The sequence below is a fragment of the Eulemur rufifrons genome, chromosome 18 (genome assembly GCF_041146395.1).
Source record: "Eulemur rufifrons isolate Redbay chromosome 18, OSU_ERuf_1, whole genome shotgun sequence".
Lineage (NCBI taxonomy): Eukaryota > Metazoa > Chordata > Mammalia > Primates > Lemuridae > Eulemur > Eulemur rufifrons.
This window is the reverse complement of record NC_091000.1, coordinates 61,377,506-61,395,146: the sequence shown is the minus strand read 5'-3', so window position 1 is coordinate 61,395,146 and position 17,641 is coordinate 61,377,506. Positions and strand designations below refer to the sequence as shown.

The 17,641-nt window shown below is 38.9% G+C and overlaps 1 protein-coding gene and 1 non-coding gene across 3 annotated transcripts; both read left to right on the top strand.

The window, feature by feature from the left end:
• The first annotated feature begins 1,165 nt into the window (after positions 1–1,165).
• Positions 1,166–13,564, top strand: PAK1IP1 (PAK1 interacting protein 1). Of its 2 annotated transcripts, none has more exons than XM_069493210.1 (10): positions 1,166–1,293; positions 3,658–3,820; positions 7,048–7,168; positions 7,244–7,318; positions 8,365–8,417; positions 9,423–9,568; positions 9,660–9,757; positions 11,757–11,856; positions 12,899–13,022; positions 13,175–13,564. In XM_069493210.1, exons 1-10 carry the CDS (start codon positions 1,210–1,212, stop codon positions 13,378–13,380), a joined length of 1,170 nt encoding a protein of 389 aa, XP_069349311.1. In that variant the 5' UTR covers positions 1,166–1,209; the 3' UTR covers positions 13,381–13,564. The 2 variants fall into 2 exon arrangements, with proteins under 2 accessions (XP_069349311.1, XP_069349310.1); XM_069493209.1 differs by having other exon boundaries at positions 3,655–3,820.
• LOC138399247 (small nucleolar RNA SNORA23) lies at positions 9,005–9,184 on the top strand. Its single transcript, XR_011236137.1, has one exon. It is a non-coding gene; the product is annotated as a small nucleolar RNA SNORA23 (small nucleolar RNA).
• Positions 13,565–17,641: the final 4,077 nt, after the last annotated feature.

The following is a 17,641-nucleotide window of genomic DNA, read 5'->3' as shown; positions in this document are numbered from 1 at the left end:
AAACCAGCATCAATTAAAATACGTAGAATTTTACTGACAATTCAAAACACCAGAGAACAAAAGTTCTTGGAAACAAATGGGGCCGACTCTAAGCGCTGAAGGATAGTGTTACAGCTCAAATGGGAGTTGAAGATTCGACGCGGACGTACGCATCTAACTCCTACTTGTCAAATCCACCTGCTAATGGTGTTTATGAGAACTGTACGATTCAAGATTTACTCTACTGGGAGTCTGTGAGAAAGCTGTGGTTTCTAACACAACCCTGAATCTCTGTACCTTATAAAAATCTCAAATGTAAAAGGCTATCTTCATTTTCCTTAAGGTTTAACTTTGCACCCAAACGTGGGACAAACGGTGGAAATGGTAATAATGTGAGCTTTCCTCCTAGAACGCTCACCAAGCACGTCTGTGCCTTTCTACCTCAAGTTCGTCTATCTTTATGCGCCTCAGGTCAGGGTCCTCCTCCCTCCCCAGGAGGTGCCACACCGTTGGCCAATCTGGCTCCACAGTCAGACAAGCGAAGCAAGCTGGAAGGAAAGGCATGCAGGCAGAGACGGCGTGGCCGAGCAGGTGGGAACGCGGGAAGCGGATTTCCAGGGCCCGGACTTCACTCTCCCACACTCAGGCCTGTCGCAGCAGCCCGGACGATGATGCCGCCCTCTCCAGTAATCGCGAAAACGAAATCCCACCCCTCCTTGCCCTGTCACAACAGAAAGTCACGTTCCGAAGCTCTCTGCACAATAAAGAAACCTAACTCCCACCGCCGTGTCACAGCCCAGAACAAGGCCCTTTCCGCACCGCCAAGACCACCGCCTCAGCCCCATGCTACTGCCACCGGCATTGGCCCCGCCCCTTCCTCTGTCGCCATGGAAATGAGGCGCTTCCGCAGAGGATGTCCCGCCCTACTTCCCTCAGCCGACCCCAGCTCACAGCTTGCTAGGATATGCCTGGTTGCCCCAATTTTTTTCTCTTTGCAATGGGAACTTCCTCATATAGCGCCCTCCTCTATTCTCCTCTTGGAAAGTACACGTGCTCTCCAAGCAGTGAAACTGTTTCCACAGACAATACAGGCGCCTACAAGACAGCCCCGCGGTCATGGCGCATACTCTGTGCGCCGACGAAGGAAGGACCCACACTTTTTTTTTTTCCATCCGGTTCCGTCTCCTCTGGGTGGAGCTCGCTGAAGAGGCACGTGTGCTCTCTCCCTGGATGGAGCTGGTCGCTGGTTGCTACGAGCAGGTCCTTTTTGGATTCACCGTACACCCGGAGCCCGAGGCGAGCGGCGACCACGAGGTGAGATACCCCGCGCCGAGAGACCGCCGTAGGCGGGGCAGGGGCGGTCAGGTTTGGTTCCCAGACCGCGGAGGTAAACATTCGAGTGCCTGCTGCCCTCCGTCTGATCTCTCCGGATTAATTGATGAATCAAACTCAGGGGACTTAAGTAAAGCTAACCATTTAAAACACGGAATAGGCATTTTACCAAAATGAGATAGAATAATGTTTGCTTATCATAGTAGACAAAACGTCCACAGGGCACGAAGGAAGCGGACATTTCTGCACACGGGCAAAAGAGTCAGATGTGGATTGAAGGGTTGCTCCCGTAAGTTGACTGCCAGTGTAGGTATTCAGCGTTTAATGAAAGAACAGTTCTCTGTTTCGCTAAGTTTCTGCCCTGGAGTTTTCCAAAACAGAGCTAGATTAGGGTAAATCTCTCTTGGATAAAGAAAATGATACTACTTCGTCTGTTGTTAGTTGGGAACTATCTGTGGGCTCGGCGATGCAAGTTGAAAGATGCCGGAAGTATGGATCTTGTTCTACGGACGTTCCTCACCTAAGGGTTGTAGGACTGAAAAGACAAATGCACCGAGAAAATTTACAGCAGAATATGATAAATATTTTACTAGATGTGTGAATAAAAAGGTTAATTGCCAATAGTCAAATAGATAGATAGTACTAACCCAAGATTAGAAATCTGGTCTCCTGACTTCTAGCCCAGTACTATTTTATTGCCGAGGCAATTCTGGGTACCTCCTAGAAATCTATTTTAGTTAGTACAGTACTTCTTTTTAAAGAAGTCAGAGTGTCATTGTAGAATTAGCCAGAAAATTGGAAGTATATGACTTGACTACTTGCTTTTGTTTATTTTGTTTTGTACTGTATTCACCTGCTTTTGGCCTTTGGCTGAAAGGTGACATGTTTTGAATATTCAAAGATATTGTTGAATTTGGTTTTTTGGTAGTAAAATTACTTACACATAGTACACTTCATAGCAACTCTTTGAGACAGATACAGTTATTCTCAATTTTCAGATGAGGGTTTTTAATAGATAGGTTAAGTGACTGCTCAAGGCCACACAGCTAATAATTGGCAAAGCTGATGCAGGATGTCAGGGACCCTAAGTGTCTCTGACACTTGCAGCTCTTAGCTGTTACCGAATACTGCTTCTAAACCTAGACAGTAGCCTTAATAACCGACATTACTTTTGCATCATGAATCAACAAAGGGTATTCTTAGATTTAAGGCCCTAGCAGCTCCTCAGGAATGCTATGCCTTGACACAAAAGAGGCCCCCTTGGTCCTAATTGATAGAAGGACAATTGGTTGCTGTAGTTACTTGGGACTTAATTTCCAGTAACAAATTTTGAGTGCGTTCAGGAGTTTGGTGGGTTTTTTCCTTCTTTAGTTTGTTTTGCTGTCATTCTTTGCACCCATCCAGTCACACTGCCCAGTCCAAAAGTCACATAGCAATAAGTGTAGAGTTCCTGGTGATTCTCTGGGGCCTATTTTTGTACTGATGGAAACATACCCTTACTCAGTTTACTTTTCTTTATAGGACTTGTCACTGTATGTATTTCTATATGACATCATATTTACTTATTTTGTCTCTCCCACTGGCATGGAAACTCCATTACAGTAGGGACTTTTGTCTTTTGTCTACTGCTATGTATCAATTGCCAGAAATGGTGGCAAGCATTCATTATTTAAATGAATAAATTCACATAAAAATTTGAACATTTGGCCTAGGTGGGTGGATCCCTCAAGGTCAGGAGTTCGAGACCATCCTGAGCAAGAGCGAGACCCCATCTCTACTAAAAATAGAAAGAAATTATCTGGCCCACTAAAAATATATATAGAAAAAATTAGTTGGGCATGGTGGCGCATGCCTGTAGTCCCAGCTACTCAGAAGGCTGAGGCAGTAGGATCGCTTAAGCCCAGGAGTTTGAGGTTGCCTGTGAGCTAGGCTGATGCCACGGCATTCACTCTAGCCTGGGCAACAGAGCAATACTCTGTCTCAAAAAAAAAAAAAAAATTGAACATTTGGAAGAGTAAATGATGTGGAAGTTTCACATATAAGTAAATATATTAAAGACGTAAAGATTTGGGTGGAATCTAAAAGTCTGTCTAGTCCAGACTCCATTGCTGGGTTCTAGAGCTATGATACCCAGTATTGCCTTCCCACTTCTTTGGTTTATCTTCCTTATTTAATTTTCAGATTCTTGTTTGTTTTAGTCTACACATAATTGCATAGATTTTTCTCCATTTGGAGGATCCATTGGTAGTTTTCATGGATCGTGGAATCACTTATCTGTTTCTGGAGAACTGTGGTGTGACTGTGGCAATTGATTTGTTTTGTTTGATATGTTTTACTCTTCAGCAGAAATGGTCTCCTGTGGCTGACTTCACTCACCATGCCCACACTGCCTCCTTGTCAGCAGTGGCCGTAAATAGTCGTTTTGTAGTCACTGGAAGCAAAGATGAAACGATTCACATTTATGACATGAAAAAGAAGATAGAGCATGGGGCTCTAGTGCATCACAATGGTAAGAAAAATTGTATCCTTTAAGATAGTAATGTGGAGGCATACTTTACAATTTGACTTCAGTTGAACAATTCATTAAGTGTCTGTTTTCTAGCAGATTCTGTGCTAGGAGATAGAGGAAAAAAAAAAAAAAAAGATCCTTGCCCTCAGATTACTCACCGTCGGCATTGGGAGACAGAAAGGAGACGCTTAACTCATTTGGGGGCTGGAGGGATTGGAGTGAGGTTTTACTGAAACCTTGCTTAAAATGACATCTGAATTATCTTAAACGAAATGTCAATTGTTAGCCAGGTGAAGTTTGCAAGGAGGGAGAAAGGGCATTCCAGGCAGAGCAGGCAGAGTGAAGAGCACAAGGAGCAGTATCATAACAATATCTAATTTTATTGAGGGTGCATTATGTACCCCTCAGTTTGCCAAGAAGCTACTGTTATATCTCTAGTTCATAAAAGGGAACACTTAAGTTCAAAGATGTTGCATGGCTTGCCTAAGGTCACAAAACAGTGGAACCATTAATAGAACTTGAACCCAGGTCTAGAGCCTGTGTTTTTAGCCACTGGTGTCCATGGGAAACTCTAAGGAGTTCTGTGTTATGAGAAGGTTACATTGGAGTGGGGTGGGGCACGCAGAGGTAGATGGGACCAGATCCTGGAGTCCTTGTGAGAAGGAGCATAGGAGGGATTGAATTGGGAGAGTTAGAGTGAATGAGCGAGCAAATGAGCAGAGTGGGCTTGAGGAAAGTGCTGGCAGTTTGGATATGGGAGAGGTGCTGATTAAGAACAAGCAAGAGGACTGAGGATGACCTGCCCCATTGAAGTTGGAGGCTATGGATTGAGTAACGTCAGTTTCTTCAGCAGTAAGCCACAAACATTTCTATAGAGAGAGGAAAGTTACTTTGTGTAGTAGAAGGATTGATTTACAAGGGAATTGAGGATTTTGGTGAAAGAGTAGGTGGTCAGCCTAGAGAAAAATGGGGTGTCAGGGTTGGGAGATCTCTGAAATTAAAAAACAGCCTGAGTGCAGGAAGGTATGAAAAGGCTGGGAAGGTGTGAGCTCATACTCAGAGGATAGGTTCCTAGAGTTCAGGAGTTCCAACATGGAGCAGCTCTAGGTGGAAACAATGCCCAGGCTGGAGGTATGAGGGACTAATACAGAGGAGGCCGAGGTCGCTGGAGTTGAGGTCAAGGAGCAGTAATTCCCAACTCATGATTGGGTTTTCCACACTGATAGTGAAGTTGCCCAGGATAGTGGCAGGATCAAGGGAGAGAAAGACTGAACAGGTAGTTTTATTTTTCTCAGTACTGAACATTTTATGCTGTTTTCATTGCATTTTCCTAGGGGACAGAGAATGAGAGGTACCTCAGCCAAGCAAGTTGGTCTCCTACAAAGAAAGGCAGATAGATGCCGTTTTTCCTACCCTATATTTTATGTATTTCAGAGGTTCCACACCAAACATTGGATTCTAGCAGTAAATTTAGAGGGCGACATGGCTTCCTTCTATTAGATGCTGTCTTAGTCCATTTGGCTTGCTATAACAAAATATCTTAGACTATACAATTTATAAATGTTAGAGATTTATTTCTAGCAGTTCTGGAGGCTGGAAAGTCTGAGATCAAGGTGCTGGCAGATTTCAGTGTCTGGTTAGGGGCTGCTCTCTGCTGCATAGATGATGCCTTGGTGCTAAGTCCTCACATGGTGGAAGGACAAGGCAGCTCCCTTCAGACTCCTATAAAGGAGACATAAGAGTCTCATGACTTAAACCCCTCACCCCGTAAGGCCCCCCCACCTCTTAATACTACGACATTGGTGACTAAGTCTTAGCATGTGAATTTTGGAGGGACACATAGCAGACAGTCCTTAGCTACTTTGACAGGTGTCTTGCTCTTCACCAAAAGCTATGCTTTGAGTGATTTCAACATTCCTTTTCCCCTCTGTCTCCCAATTCCAGTCATACAAACAAGGCTTCTCTCTCCCTGAAACATGGGAGAAATAAGTGAAGTCTGATCTGTTCAAACCCATTAGTGCAAGTGTTGAACAATGAGAAAAGGACTTAATTAGTAGAAGGACTTTCGGTGGCATTTGAATGAAGTGGAGTTCTTTGGTTTCTTCCATTGCTTGTATAAGTCCTGTTTTTCTAACAGTTGGTCATAAATTCTTTTTCTAGGAAACAGATGTGGGAGAGCAAACTTTCCAAAGTAAAGCGATAATACGGAGAGGAAAACATGAGCAAAGATGGGGGCTACTGGCTCCCACTTTGAGAAGAAGGTGCTGCATAAACCCACATATTAGTATTTTTGTTTTGTGTAAAATAATTCGTCAAAGAGCTTTGGTTCTTTCAATATAAAGGCTAGCATAAAGGATTGACTAGGTGGTGTATAGTTGGAAAATGATCCATATTCTGTAAAGGACCAAATAGTATATATTTAGATTTTGTGGGCCATATGGTCTCTGTTAAAATTATTCAGCTCTGTCATCGTGGTGCAAAAGCAGCCGTAAACATTTCTGTAACTGAATAATGAGTGTGGCTATTTTCCAGTAAAACTGTATTTTATAAAAATAAGCCACCAACCAGATTTGGCCAGTAGGCAGTAGTTTGCTGACCCCTGAGCTGTAGGGCGGTGAAGCTGAGTGACACAAATTTCAAAGGAATAGGGAATTTTACTTTAGGGCAAAGATGTAAAGGTAGGGACTACTTTGGAGAGCTGGTAGAATGCTAGGTTCTTCCATCACCTCACCCTTGTCCAGCCTTTTACTACTTGAGTTATAGGGGAAATTCATCAGAGATCCAAGCCTCAATTTTGGTGGAGCGGGGAGTAGGATGTTTTATGAGGAAGTTGAAAAGATGTAGGAAAGTTTGTTAACCGTGGGAAGGAGATTCCAGAGAGCATAGTTGAAGAGAGTAACATTTTATCTGATTGTTCTAATAAATTCTTTTGACAGTGAATGATAAGTGTGTATAAATTTAGTCAAAATATCTTTGTAGTCATGACGATTGGATTGTGACTGGTCGGGTGGCTAACTCACTGTTGAGAAAGTGGAAGTCATCTTGGTTTGTTCCCTAGATTAAATGGTTAGTTTTGTTTGACTTCTGCTCAAAGTCTCCTAGCTATCCATGTCCAAAATTTATAATTATGGAGAGATAAGTAAAGCAAGAAAGTGAACTGATTAATTAAATGTATATCTACAACTGAAGAAACTCTCTGAAAATAGCGTGTCTTGGTTTTTTCAAAGGCACTATAACTTGCTTGAAGTTCTATGGCAGCAGGCACTTGATCAGTGGAGCAGAAGATGGACTCATCTGTGTCTGGGATGCAAAGAAATGGGAATGCCTCAAGTCAATTAAAGCTCACAAGTGAGTCTGACTCCTTCCCATTGACATTGTCAATGTGCTCATCAAGTTGGGAGCTAACTGTTGGTTTCATTTTAGAGGACATGTGACCTTCCTTTCTATTCACCCATCTGGCAAGTTGGCCCTGTCTGTTGGTACAGATAAGACCTTAAGGTAAGTCATTAACACCCCAAAAATCTTTATTAAGGTGTATCTTTTATTACAATGCTTAGATACTATTTCTGTGTTGTTTCACAGCTCTCAACCATTTATAGTTACTGTGATGCAAGGGAAAGGTAGAAAGCTGGTCAACCTTTTTATAATGTTAGGATAAAAGAGATAGGCTCTATATTCAAACATGCACTTATATCTCAGTCATTATAAGCTGTCAAATGAAGAGGAGGATGGTCCTCAAGAGAAATGTTTTGGGCGGGGAGACATGTTTTGAAAACACAATAGATACAGCATATTAAAGGAGTAGGGGAACAGAAAGAGCTTTAATCCTGCTTGATAATAAATATTTCAAGGCCAGACGCAGTGGCTCACGCCTGTAATCCTAGCACTCTGGGAGGCCGAGGTGGGCGGATCGTTTGAGCTCAGGAGTTCGAGACCAGCCTGAGCAAGAGCGAGACCCCATCTCTACTAAAAATAGGAAGAAATTATATGGACAGCTAAAAAATATATATATATAGAAAAAAAAAAAAAATTAGCCGGGCATGGTGGTGCATGCCTGTAGTCCCAGCTACGCGGGAGGCTGAGACAGGAGGATCGCTTGAGCCTAGAAGTTTGAGGTTGCTGTGAGCTAGGCTGACGCCACGGCACTCACTCTAGCCTGGGCAACAGAGTGAGACTCTGTCTCAAAAAAAAAAAAAAAAAAAAAAAAAGAATGGGACCTTATCTCTACTAAAAACAGAAAAATTAGCCGGTGTCATGTTACACAAGTGTAGTCCCAGCTACTTGGGAGGCTGTGGTAGGAGGATCACTTGAGCCCAGGGGTTTGATGTCACAATGAGCTATTCCAGGGTGGCAGAGTGAGACTCTGTCTTAAAAAAAAATTAAATAAATAAATAATTCAAGATGTTACTATACAAAGGATGGCAGTTCCTTTAAATAGCCCATATTTAGCAAAATTGTCATTTGAGTATGTCTTCATTATGCTTTTTTACACTTAGTGAAAGTTAATTGATGATCATGCCATAAGCAAGCTTCCTGTTTTGCAGAACATGGAATCTTGTGGAAGGAAGATCAGCATTCATAAAAAATATAAAACAAAGTGAGTATTTTTGTTAGAAATACAGGTTGAACATTCTTAATCTGAAAATCCAAAATCCAGAACGCTCCAAAATCTGAAACTTCTTGAGCACTATCATGACGCCACAAGTGGAAAATTACACACCTAACCTCATGTGATGAATCACAATTAAAACAGTCAAAACTTTGTTTGATGCACAAAATTATTAAAAATATTGTGTAAAAGTACCTTCAGACGATTTGTATATGAAACAAATGAATTTCCTGTTTAAACTTTTGGGACTTATCCTCCAGATATCTCATTACGTATACGCAAATGTTCCAAAATCTGAAAAAAATCTGAAATCCAAAATACTTTTGGTTCCAAGCATTTCAGATAAGGGATATTCAACCTGTGTTTTTATAATTACTTAATGGAATATGAATGTATAGATACACATTTTTATTTGTGTGCATATACACATTTATTTCCTTGCATGATGGTGGTTACCTCTGAGATCAAATGTTTTAGGTTACTTTTTTTTCCCATTTTAGATGTGGGTGGTGTTGATATAACCTTTGATGATTGTTTGAACTCAGATTATTATCTAAGATGTCACTCAAATGGCTGTTGTAATGTGCGCATAGTTTTCATCGATGTTTGGTTGCAGTATCTGTGTTTTGCATTCAGATCTTGCTATCCACGCAGTCCTCATGCAGCCAAAGAGTAACTTGGGATCATAGTATTGGTCTAGTGTTGTCTCTTACAACACATCTACCACTGGCCAGCCTCCAAATTCCTGCACACACAACTCTAGGAATAGAGGTGAGCTTGGAGGAATTTAGTGTAATGCATCTATAGTAACTCAATGCATTTTTAAAAAAGGAAAAAATAAAAAATAAAATATAACTCATAAAATATGTATCATCGTACGTTAAAGATTGGATGTGAAAATGCAAAGTATAAATATTTGCTATTTTTATTATTACTCTGGTCATTTTATGTTTTATTGCTAATATAAATAAACTTTGTTTTTTTTAACTTCAGATGCTCACATAGTGGAATGGTCTCCAAGGGGAGAGAAATATATAGTTGTCATACTGAATAAAATAGACATCTATCAGCTTGATACTGCATCCATTAGTGGCACCATCACAAATGAAAAGAGAATTTCTTCTGTTACATTTCTTTCAGTAAGTACTCAGAAATCAATGATGGAAGTTTATGGTGATGGTTGAAATTGTTGATGACATTCTAGATATTATTACTCTTTTTCTCTCTCAGGATTCTGTCCTTGCAGTGGCTGGAGATGAAGAAGCTATAAGGTTTTTTGACTGTGATTCACTTGTATGCCTCTGTGAATTTAAAGCTCATGAAAACAGGTATTTTTACCAATTTCTGTGTGTTTATATGTAGTCTTAATAAATGTTATATATGCAATAATTTCATAAATCAGAATATATGTTTTTGTGAACTGCAGAAATAATAAAACATACATCTGTATGTACAGTATATGATGTCTGGAGTCTAAGAAGATGGTAGAAAATGTTATCTTCCTGGCCTTAGTAACGCAAAAGTGGTGAAATTGTGATCAGGACTAGTTCTTTGTATAGGATATTTATTTTTTAAATAAGTCTGTTAGAATTGGGCCCTGCAATTAAGCATACTTGATCAAATAAAAGACTAAACAATCTTAAGCTTTATCCCTGGCCACTCTTGTCCCTTTACTTCATTTCCCTTGCCACTTCTTCCCCCTTTCCACATAATATCTTTTTTCCTGCAGAAGAAATAAAATATTGTTGAATTCCTGTTTTGTGCCTTTCTGTTACTGCATTTCTAGGGGGTAGGTACTGAGTCTCCGATTAAGTAGTTAAGTGACTTGGCCTAAATCACTCCACTCTTAGGTGATGGAGCTGGGATCCAAACCCAGTTCTCTCTGGCTCCTATATCTCTGCTTTTTCCACTATAATTTTGGAAAAGGTGATCTGGGAAAGGTCACCAGAGTTATATTTTAACATGTCACATTTGCATATTCTATGTCTTACATAAGTCTTAGTTCTTATTTTCTAAATAATGGTTAAGTTTTATGAAATCTGTTTTTGTAAATACTCAAGAGTACCATAGTCAGTGTACAGCCTTACTTTTGACTTGCATTAGGAAGTAAACACACTATTCAAGGAAGGCCATTTCGGATGTACTGATAAAACTTTGGATATTTGGCCATTTGTTCCTATATTTATTCAACAAGTATCTGTTGAGCATCTGTTGTAAAAAAATTAATACTGTAGTAGGTGTTTGATGATGAACAAAAAAGGCAAGAGCTTGTGTTTTCGTGGCTCTTATATTGTAATGAGGCAGCAAGACAGTTTATAAACAAGTAAGCAGATCATTACATAGGATGGAAATAGAAAGGTATTGTGATTAAAGAGTAATATGGGTAATTGGTTTAGATAGGATGATGAAGGAAGAAGGAGTGAGACCCTAAGGATAAAAAGGAGCTGATTCCAAAAAGAGAGAGCCATAGGCACCGAGGCCCTGAGGGAGGAAAAATTGCTTAGTGTATTTTAGGGACAGGTAGAAGACCTGTATGACTAGATGAGAGTGAGCAAGGAAGAGGATAGTGGGGGCCAAGCAGTGCATGGCCTTGTGGGCCAAGGGGAAGAGTTTAGATTTTGTTTTCTTTTCTTTACTTCTTATTGAAAAAGTTAAAAGTAGGCCCACCAGTTTAAGGAGCCAACCCTTACAGACCCATCACCAGCTTTAGCACCTGGCACTTTATGGCCAGTCTTGCTTCATCTGTAATCCCCAGTCACTTCCTCCTCTCCCATGTTATTTTCAAGCAGATCCCAGTTTTGTAGGGTTTTAAGCCTAGAAGTTACATGATCTGATTTACATTTTTAGAAATTGTTAGGGGACAAAAATGTAAGCAAAAAGGCCAATTAGACTACTTCCATGATCCGAAAGAAAATGAAAGCAGATTAGACCAGGGGTGGTGGCACTGGAGGTGAGGGAAAGGGTGCATGACATTGTTTCTATTGTCTTGCTTTTCTCTCCTTATGGAACTTGGAGTTTCTTTAGGTGAAGGGCTGTTTTATACATCTTTATTTCTGTTGTGATAAACCTGATTATTTGTAGTTACTATTATCTATTCAGTTTTTCCTTAAGATATGGTTGACAGTCAATTTTATCTTGTATTTTGGCTCTGAAAATGACTTACTAACAGGAATGTGAAGCAAAGTTATATTTTAGGACATCATTCATTGAGCATTTTGGAAATACTTAAAGCTTCACAAAAGCAGAAGACTCTGCGTATAAGTTTTATAACAATATTGCACTATTTTGAAGAAAAGGTCTTTTATAGTGTTAATATTTCTATCCTAGGGTAAAGGACATTTTCAGTTTTGAAATCCCAGAGCATCATGTTATTGTTACAGCATCAAGTGATGGTTTCATTAAAATGTGGAAGCTAAAGCAGGATAAGGTCAGTCTCTTAGCACAGTATGTATAGATACACTTTAACGCAGTCCTTGCTATCAGTATTACTTTAAGTGAGGTAGAATTTTTTTTTAAACAGGTCATAAGACATAGATCTTTAAATCTCTTCCAGGTATGATTGATATTAATGGTTTTAAAGTTAGGATTCCCACAGAGCTGCTTTAGGAGTTGGCAGTTTTGAGTCTGAGCTGGGAGGATCCCAGAGCTTTCTCTCTGCTCTTTTAATCAGAGAAGCTCTACTTTCTTCTCTTTTGTATATTGGGGTTCTCTGAAAGATGATAGGTAAAAATGCTGCCATTGCTAAAAGCAGTTTAGATGCTCTTGATCAATTATGGAACTAATGATAATTTTGAGCCAGATAATTGAACAATTAAATTCCCTTTTGTTGGCCAGGCGCAGTGGCTCACTCCTGTAATCAAAGCACTCTGGGAGGCCGAGGCGGGAGGATTGCTTGAGGCCAGTTGGTCAAGACCAGCCTGAGCAAGAGCGAGACCCCGTCTCTAGAGAAAATAAAAAAATTAGCCGGGCATGGTGGTGCACACCTGTGGTCCCAGCTACTCAGAAAGCTGAGGTAGGAGAATTGCTTGAGCCCAGGAGTTTGAGGTTGCAGTGAGCTTCGATGAGGTCACTGCACTCTAGCCCAAGCATCAGAGTGAGACTCTGTCTCAAAGAAAAAAAAAAATCCCTTCTATAGTCTCTTTATAGTCTCTCTTGGTTTATTATTCTTTGTTCTCTCATAAGCATTCTGTGAATATGGTTTGTAGAGTGTCTATTTTGTGCAAGGTTCTTTGTTAAACAACAGAAATGAACAAGACATGGTCCCTTTAGAATTCTTAATTTCTGGGTACTTCTGAGAAATTGGCTCTGTGAACAACGTAGTCAAACCAAGCATGAATCAAGATTATAGATTACTTCTAAACATATTTTATACTTAATAGAATACAGTAAATTTTAAATTAAGGTGGCCTGATTGTAGAAAAAAATAATTATTCAGAATTCACATTATGAATTTTTCTTTCCTCTTTTAGAAAGCTCCCCCATCTCTACTCTGTGAAGTAAACACTAACGCCAGGCTGACGTGTCTTGGAGTGTGGCTAGACAAAGTGCCAGACATGAAAGCAAGCCTGCCTGCAGCTGCAGAGCCTTCTCCTGGTAATTGAAGTTGATCATTTGGAAAATTTGAATCATCTGTTATCTCTTAAATTGTTGAAGTGAAGGAGATACAGATAACTTTATTGTTAGCCTATGTTTATTTCATTCAAAGGGAAAAATGGTCTTTAAATGCACTGTCTCTTGTGTTTTAGTAAGTGAAGAAGAACAGTCCAGAATCAGCAAAAAAGAATCCAGTGACACAGTGCAGGAAGAAGAAAAGCAGTCAAAACCTAATGCAAAGAAATGTGGTTTAACTGTTAACAGTAGTAAACCAACAAAAGGAAATAGCCTGGTGTCAACCAAGAAGAGGAAATTGGTAGAAAAGTTAGAAAAGAAGAGAAAAAAGAAGAAAATATAAATGATAACAGTCAATCCCAGATATCTCCTAAGAGAACTTTTTTTAAATGGAATCATTCTTTTCAAATGCACCTAAATATTTTTTTTCTGAGTAAAAGCAAGAAATTGTTTCCTTTGGAGAAATATACATCTTACAAAACCACTTTTAGGTTGTTTTTTTTCTTTAAAATGGTGGTAAGATTACTTTTGACAGACTTAATTATATGTCAGTGACATATTAATGTGTAGCATGTAATTTTTACTTTGGGCAAAATAAATAAAAATCTTTCTCAAAATATTATAAGTTAATATATAATCTTGAACACATTATTTACCAGAGGTGGATAAGGAGTCGTTTTTCAAATTTTTCTCCTAAATGGAGGAAGAATTAAATAAAAAACTGCCTTCCTTTGGCTTCTTCAAATGGTAAGTAGTAATTTTAATGGAAATTTTGTTTATTTTGGTAACAAGGTATAAAAAATTTTTTCAAACCAGCAAGTATATTAAGACAAACTAAAACTTACATAAAATATATATGTATGAAACAAAGATATGCTTAAATTTAGGACTATATACATTAGGAGATTAATGAGAGGTTGCCAGACTTCTTTAAACCGATCTGCTTTCAAGGAATGGATGCACAACATAATTTAAGGACAGGAAAATGACATTTTCGATTTTTGTTTTGTGCCTTCCAAGGCATCAAAAAAATTCACTTAGCTAATCTTCTAACAATGATAAGTCTTAAATCCAGCCTGTTGATTAATTAATACTTTTTCATCTCTTCTTACCTGAAAAATTATTTTTTTCTTTTTCTTTTCTTTTTTTTTTTTTTTTTTTTTTTGTTGGTGACAGGGTCTCACTCTGTTGCCCAGGCTGGAGTGCAGTGGCACAATCATAGCTCACTGTAGCCTGTACTCCTGGTCTCAGGTGGTCCTCCTGCCTCAACCTGAGAAGCTGGGATTACAGGCATGCTTCACCACATCCAACTAATTTTCTGTAGAGGTGGTGTCTAGCTATGTTGCCCAGGCTGATCTCAAACTCCTGGCCTCAAGCAATTCTGCCTCAGCTTCCCAAAGTGCTGGGATTACAGGTGTGAGCCACTGTCCCCAGCTGAGAGTTCCTTTATATATTTTAGAAACTTGACCTTTGTTAGATTTATGGTTTGCACTTATTTTTGCCTAGTTGGTAGCATGTCTTCTTATTCTTTTAACAGGGTCTTTTGCAGAGCTAAAGTTTTCAATTTTGATGAAGTTTAGTTTATCAATTTTTCCTTTCATGGATCTTGCTTTTGGTGTCAAGTCTGAGAAATCTTTGCCTAGCCTTAGATCCTGAAGATGTTTTCATAAAGTTTTCATAGAGTTTTACATTTTACATTTAGTATGTGATCCATTTGGGGTGTATATAATGTGTGAGGTTTAAGTCAAGGTTTGTTTTCTTGCCTATCTATGGATGTTCACCTGCTCCAGCACCAGGTTGAAAAGATGATCCTTCCTCCATTGAAATGCTTTTGCACCTTTGTCAAAAATCAGTTGGGCATATTTGTGTGGGTGTGTTACTGGTTCTCTGTTGTGTTCTATTGATCTATATGCTTATCTTTTTGCCAGGATGGCAGTCTTCAATACTGTAGCTGTGTAATAAACCTTGAAATTCGTTAGAATGATTGCTCCCATTTTATTCTTTTGAAATTGTTTTCACTATTCCAGTTCCTCTGCCTTTTCATATAAATTTTAGAACAATCTTGTCTGTGTCTACAAAAAAAATCTTGCTGGGATTTTGACTTACACTGTTGCTTAGTGATGGGGATACAATCCAAGAAATGCATCATTTGGTGATTTCATCGTTGTGCGAACATCATAGGTTATAGTTACACAAACCTAGTGGTAGAACCTACTGCACACCTAAGCTATATGGTATAGCCATTATAATCTTATAGGACCACTGTTATATATGTGGTCCATCGACCAAAATGTTATGTGGTGTATAACTATATTTAGATCTTGTTTGATTTCATTTATCAATGTTGTGTAGTTTTCAGCATACAGACTTTGGTTATGTTAGATTTATATAAAGGTATTTCCTGTGTAGGGGGCAATTGCAAATGGTATTTTATTTTTAATTTTGGTGTCCACATGTTACCAGTATGTAGAAATACAATTGATTTTTTTTTTCTTTTTTATAGTAGAGACAGGGTCTCGCTCTTGCTCAGGCTAGTCTCGAACTTCTGAGCTCAAGCAATCCTCCCGCCTCGGCCTCCCAGAGTGCTAGGATTACAGGCATGAGCAACCGGGCCCAGCTGTACAATTGATTTTCGTATGTTGATCTTGTATCTTGCTATCCTGCTGAACTCCCTTATTCTAGGAATTTTTTTATGTAGACAATTATATCATCTGTAAATAGAAAATAGGTTTTGTGTGTGTGTGTGTGTGTGTGTGTGTGTGTGTATTTTATTTCCTTTTTTTGCCTTTTTAGTGTGTGGCACTATATTGAATAAGAATGGTGAAAACAGGCATCTTTGCCTTGTTAATGATCTGAGAAGGAAAACATTGTCTTTTACCACTAAGTATAATGCTAACTGAACCTAGTCAAGTTGAGGAAGGTTTCTACTATTCCTGTCTCATGAGTGGTTATCAAGAATGAGTGTTGGGTTTTGTCAAATGATCTTTCTACATCAATTGACATTATCATGAGGTATTTCTTTTTTAGTCTATTAGTATGATGGATAAAATTTATTCATTTTAAATATTGAACCTACCTTGCATCCCTAGAATAAACGCCACTTAGTCATGGTATATAATGATTTTTATATATTGCTGAAATCTTTTAAGTTTTGTTGAGTTTTGTGTATTTATGAAGGATATTGGTCTGTAGTTTTTTTTTATGTACTGTCTCTGTCTGGTTTTGATATCAGTGAAGTAGGAGGTGGTCCCTCCTCTTCTATTTTCTGGAGAGACCATGTAGAGTTAGTGTTAGTTCTTTATAAACATCTGCAAGAAATCTGCAGTGAAACCATTGGGGCCTGGAGATTCTTTTGGGGACTTTTAAAATTTTGAATTCATTTTCCTTAAAGTATAGGGCTATTCAGATTATCTATTTCGTATCGAATGAGCTGTAGTAATGTGTGTTTTTCACGATCGAGTCCATTTTGTCAGAGTTGGTAAGATTATGTGTGTAGAGTTGTGGGGAGGATTCCCTTGTTCCTTTGATACCTACCTACATTATCTATAGTGACAGCTCCTGTTTCATTCCTGATGTTGGTAATTTGTGGCCTCTCTCTGTTAGTCTTGCTAGAACTTTGTCAGTTGTATTTAGAGTCAGCTCTTTGTTTCATTGACTTTGTCTATTTTTCTGTTTTCAATTTTGTTGATTTCCGTTCTCATCCTTATTATTTCCTTCCTTCCTCCCTTCTTGCTGTAGGGTTTTTTTGCTCAAATTTTTCTAGGTTCCTGAGGCAGGAGCTTGGATTATTGGTGCAAGGTTTTTCCTCCTTTCCTGCTCTTAGTGCACAGCACTGCTTTCACTACGTCCCACAATTTATTTGTACGTAATAGTTTGAGACATAATTCATACTAACAAATTCACCCACCGAAAGGGTGTAATTCAGTGGCCGGCAGTCTATTCACAGAGTGCAACTATCACAAAAATCTGTATTAGGACATTTTTGTCACTCCATAAAGAAATCCTGTACTCATTAGCAGTCATTACCCACTTTTCCCTCTACAACTTACACAGCCAACTAGTCTACCTTCTGTCTTTATAGAGTTGCCTAGAATGGACATTTGATATACAGAGAATCATTCCATTTCTGGTCTTTTGTGATTTCACTTAGCATATTGTTTTTAAGGTTTATTCATGTTATAGCATGTGTCAGTACTTCATTTCATTTTATTGATGAATAATATTACATTGTACAGATATACCACGATTTGTCCATTCCTCAATGGATATTTCTTTCTTCTTTTGGTTATTATGAATAATGTTACTGTGAACATTTTTGTTTTTACATGGACATATGTTTTCATTTTTCTTGGGTACATATATACATGGGAGTAAAATTGCTGGGTCAGATAGTTACTCTTAGGTTCAGCCTCTTGAGGAACTGTCAGACTGTTTTCCAAAGTGGCTGTACCATTTATATTCCCACCAACAGTGTATGAGTGTTACAATTTCAACACATCTTTGCTAACACTTTTTAAAAAAATTATAGCCATTCTTTCTCCACTTCTCCTAAGATGGTATAAAAGTCCCGCATTTTAACCTCCTTGAGTCTCATTTTTCCGTGA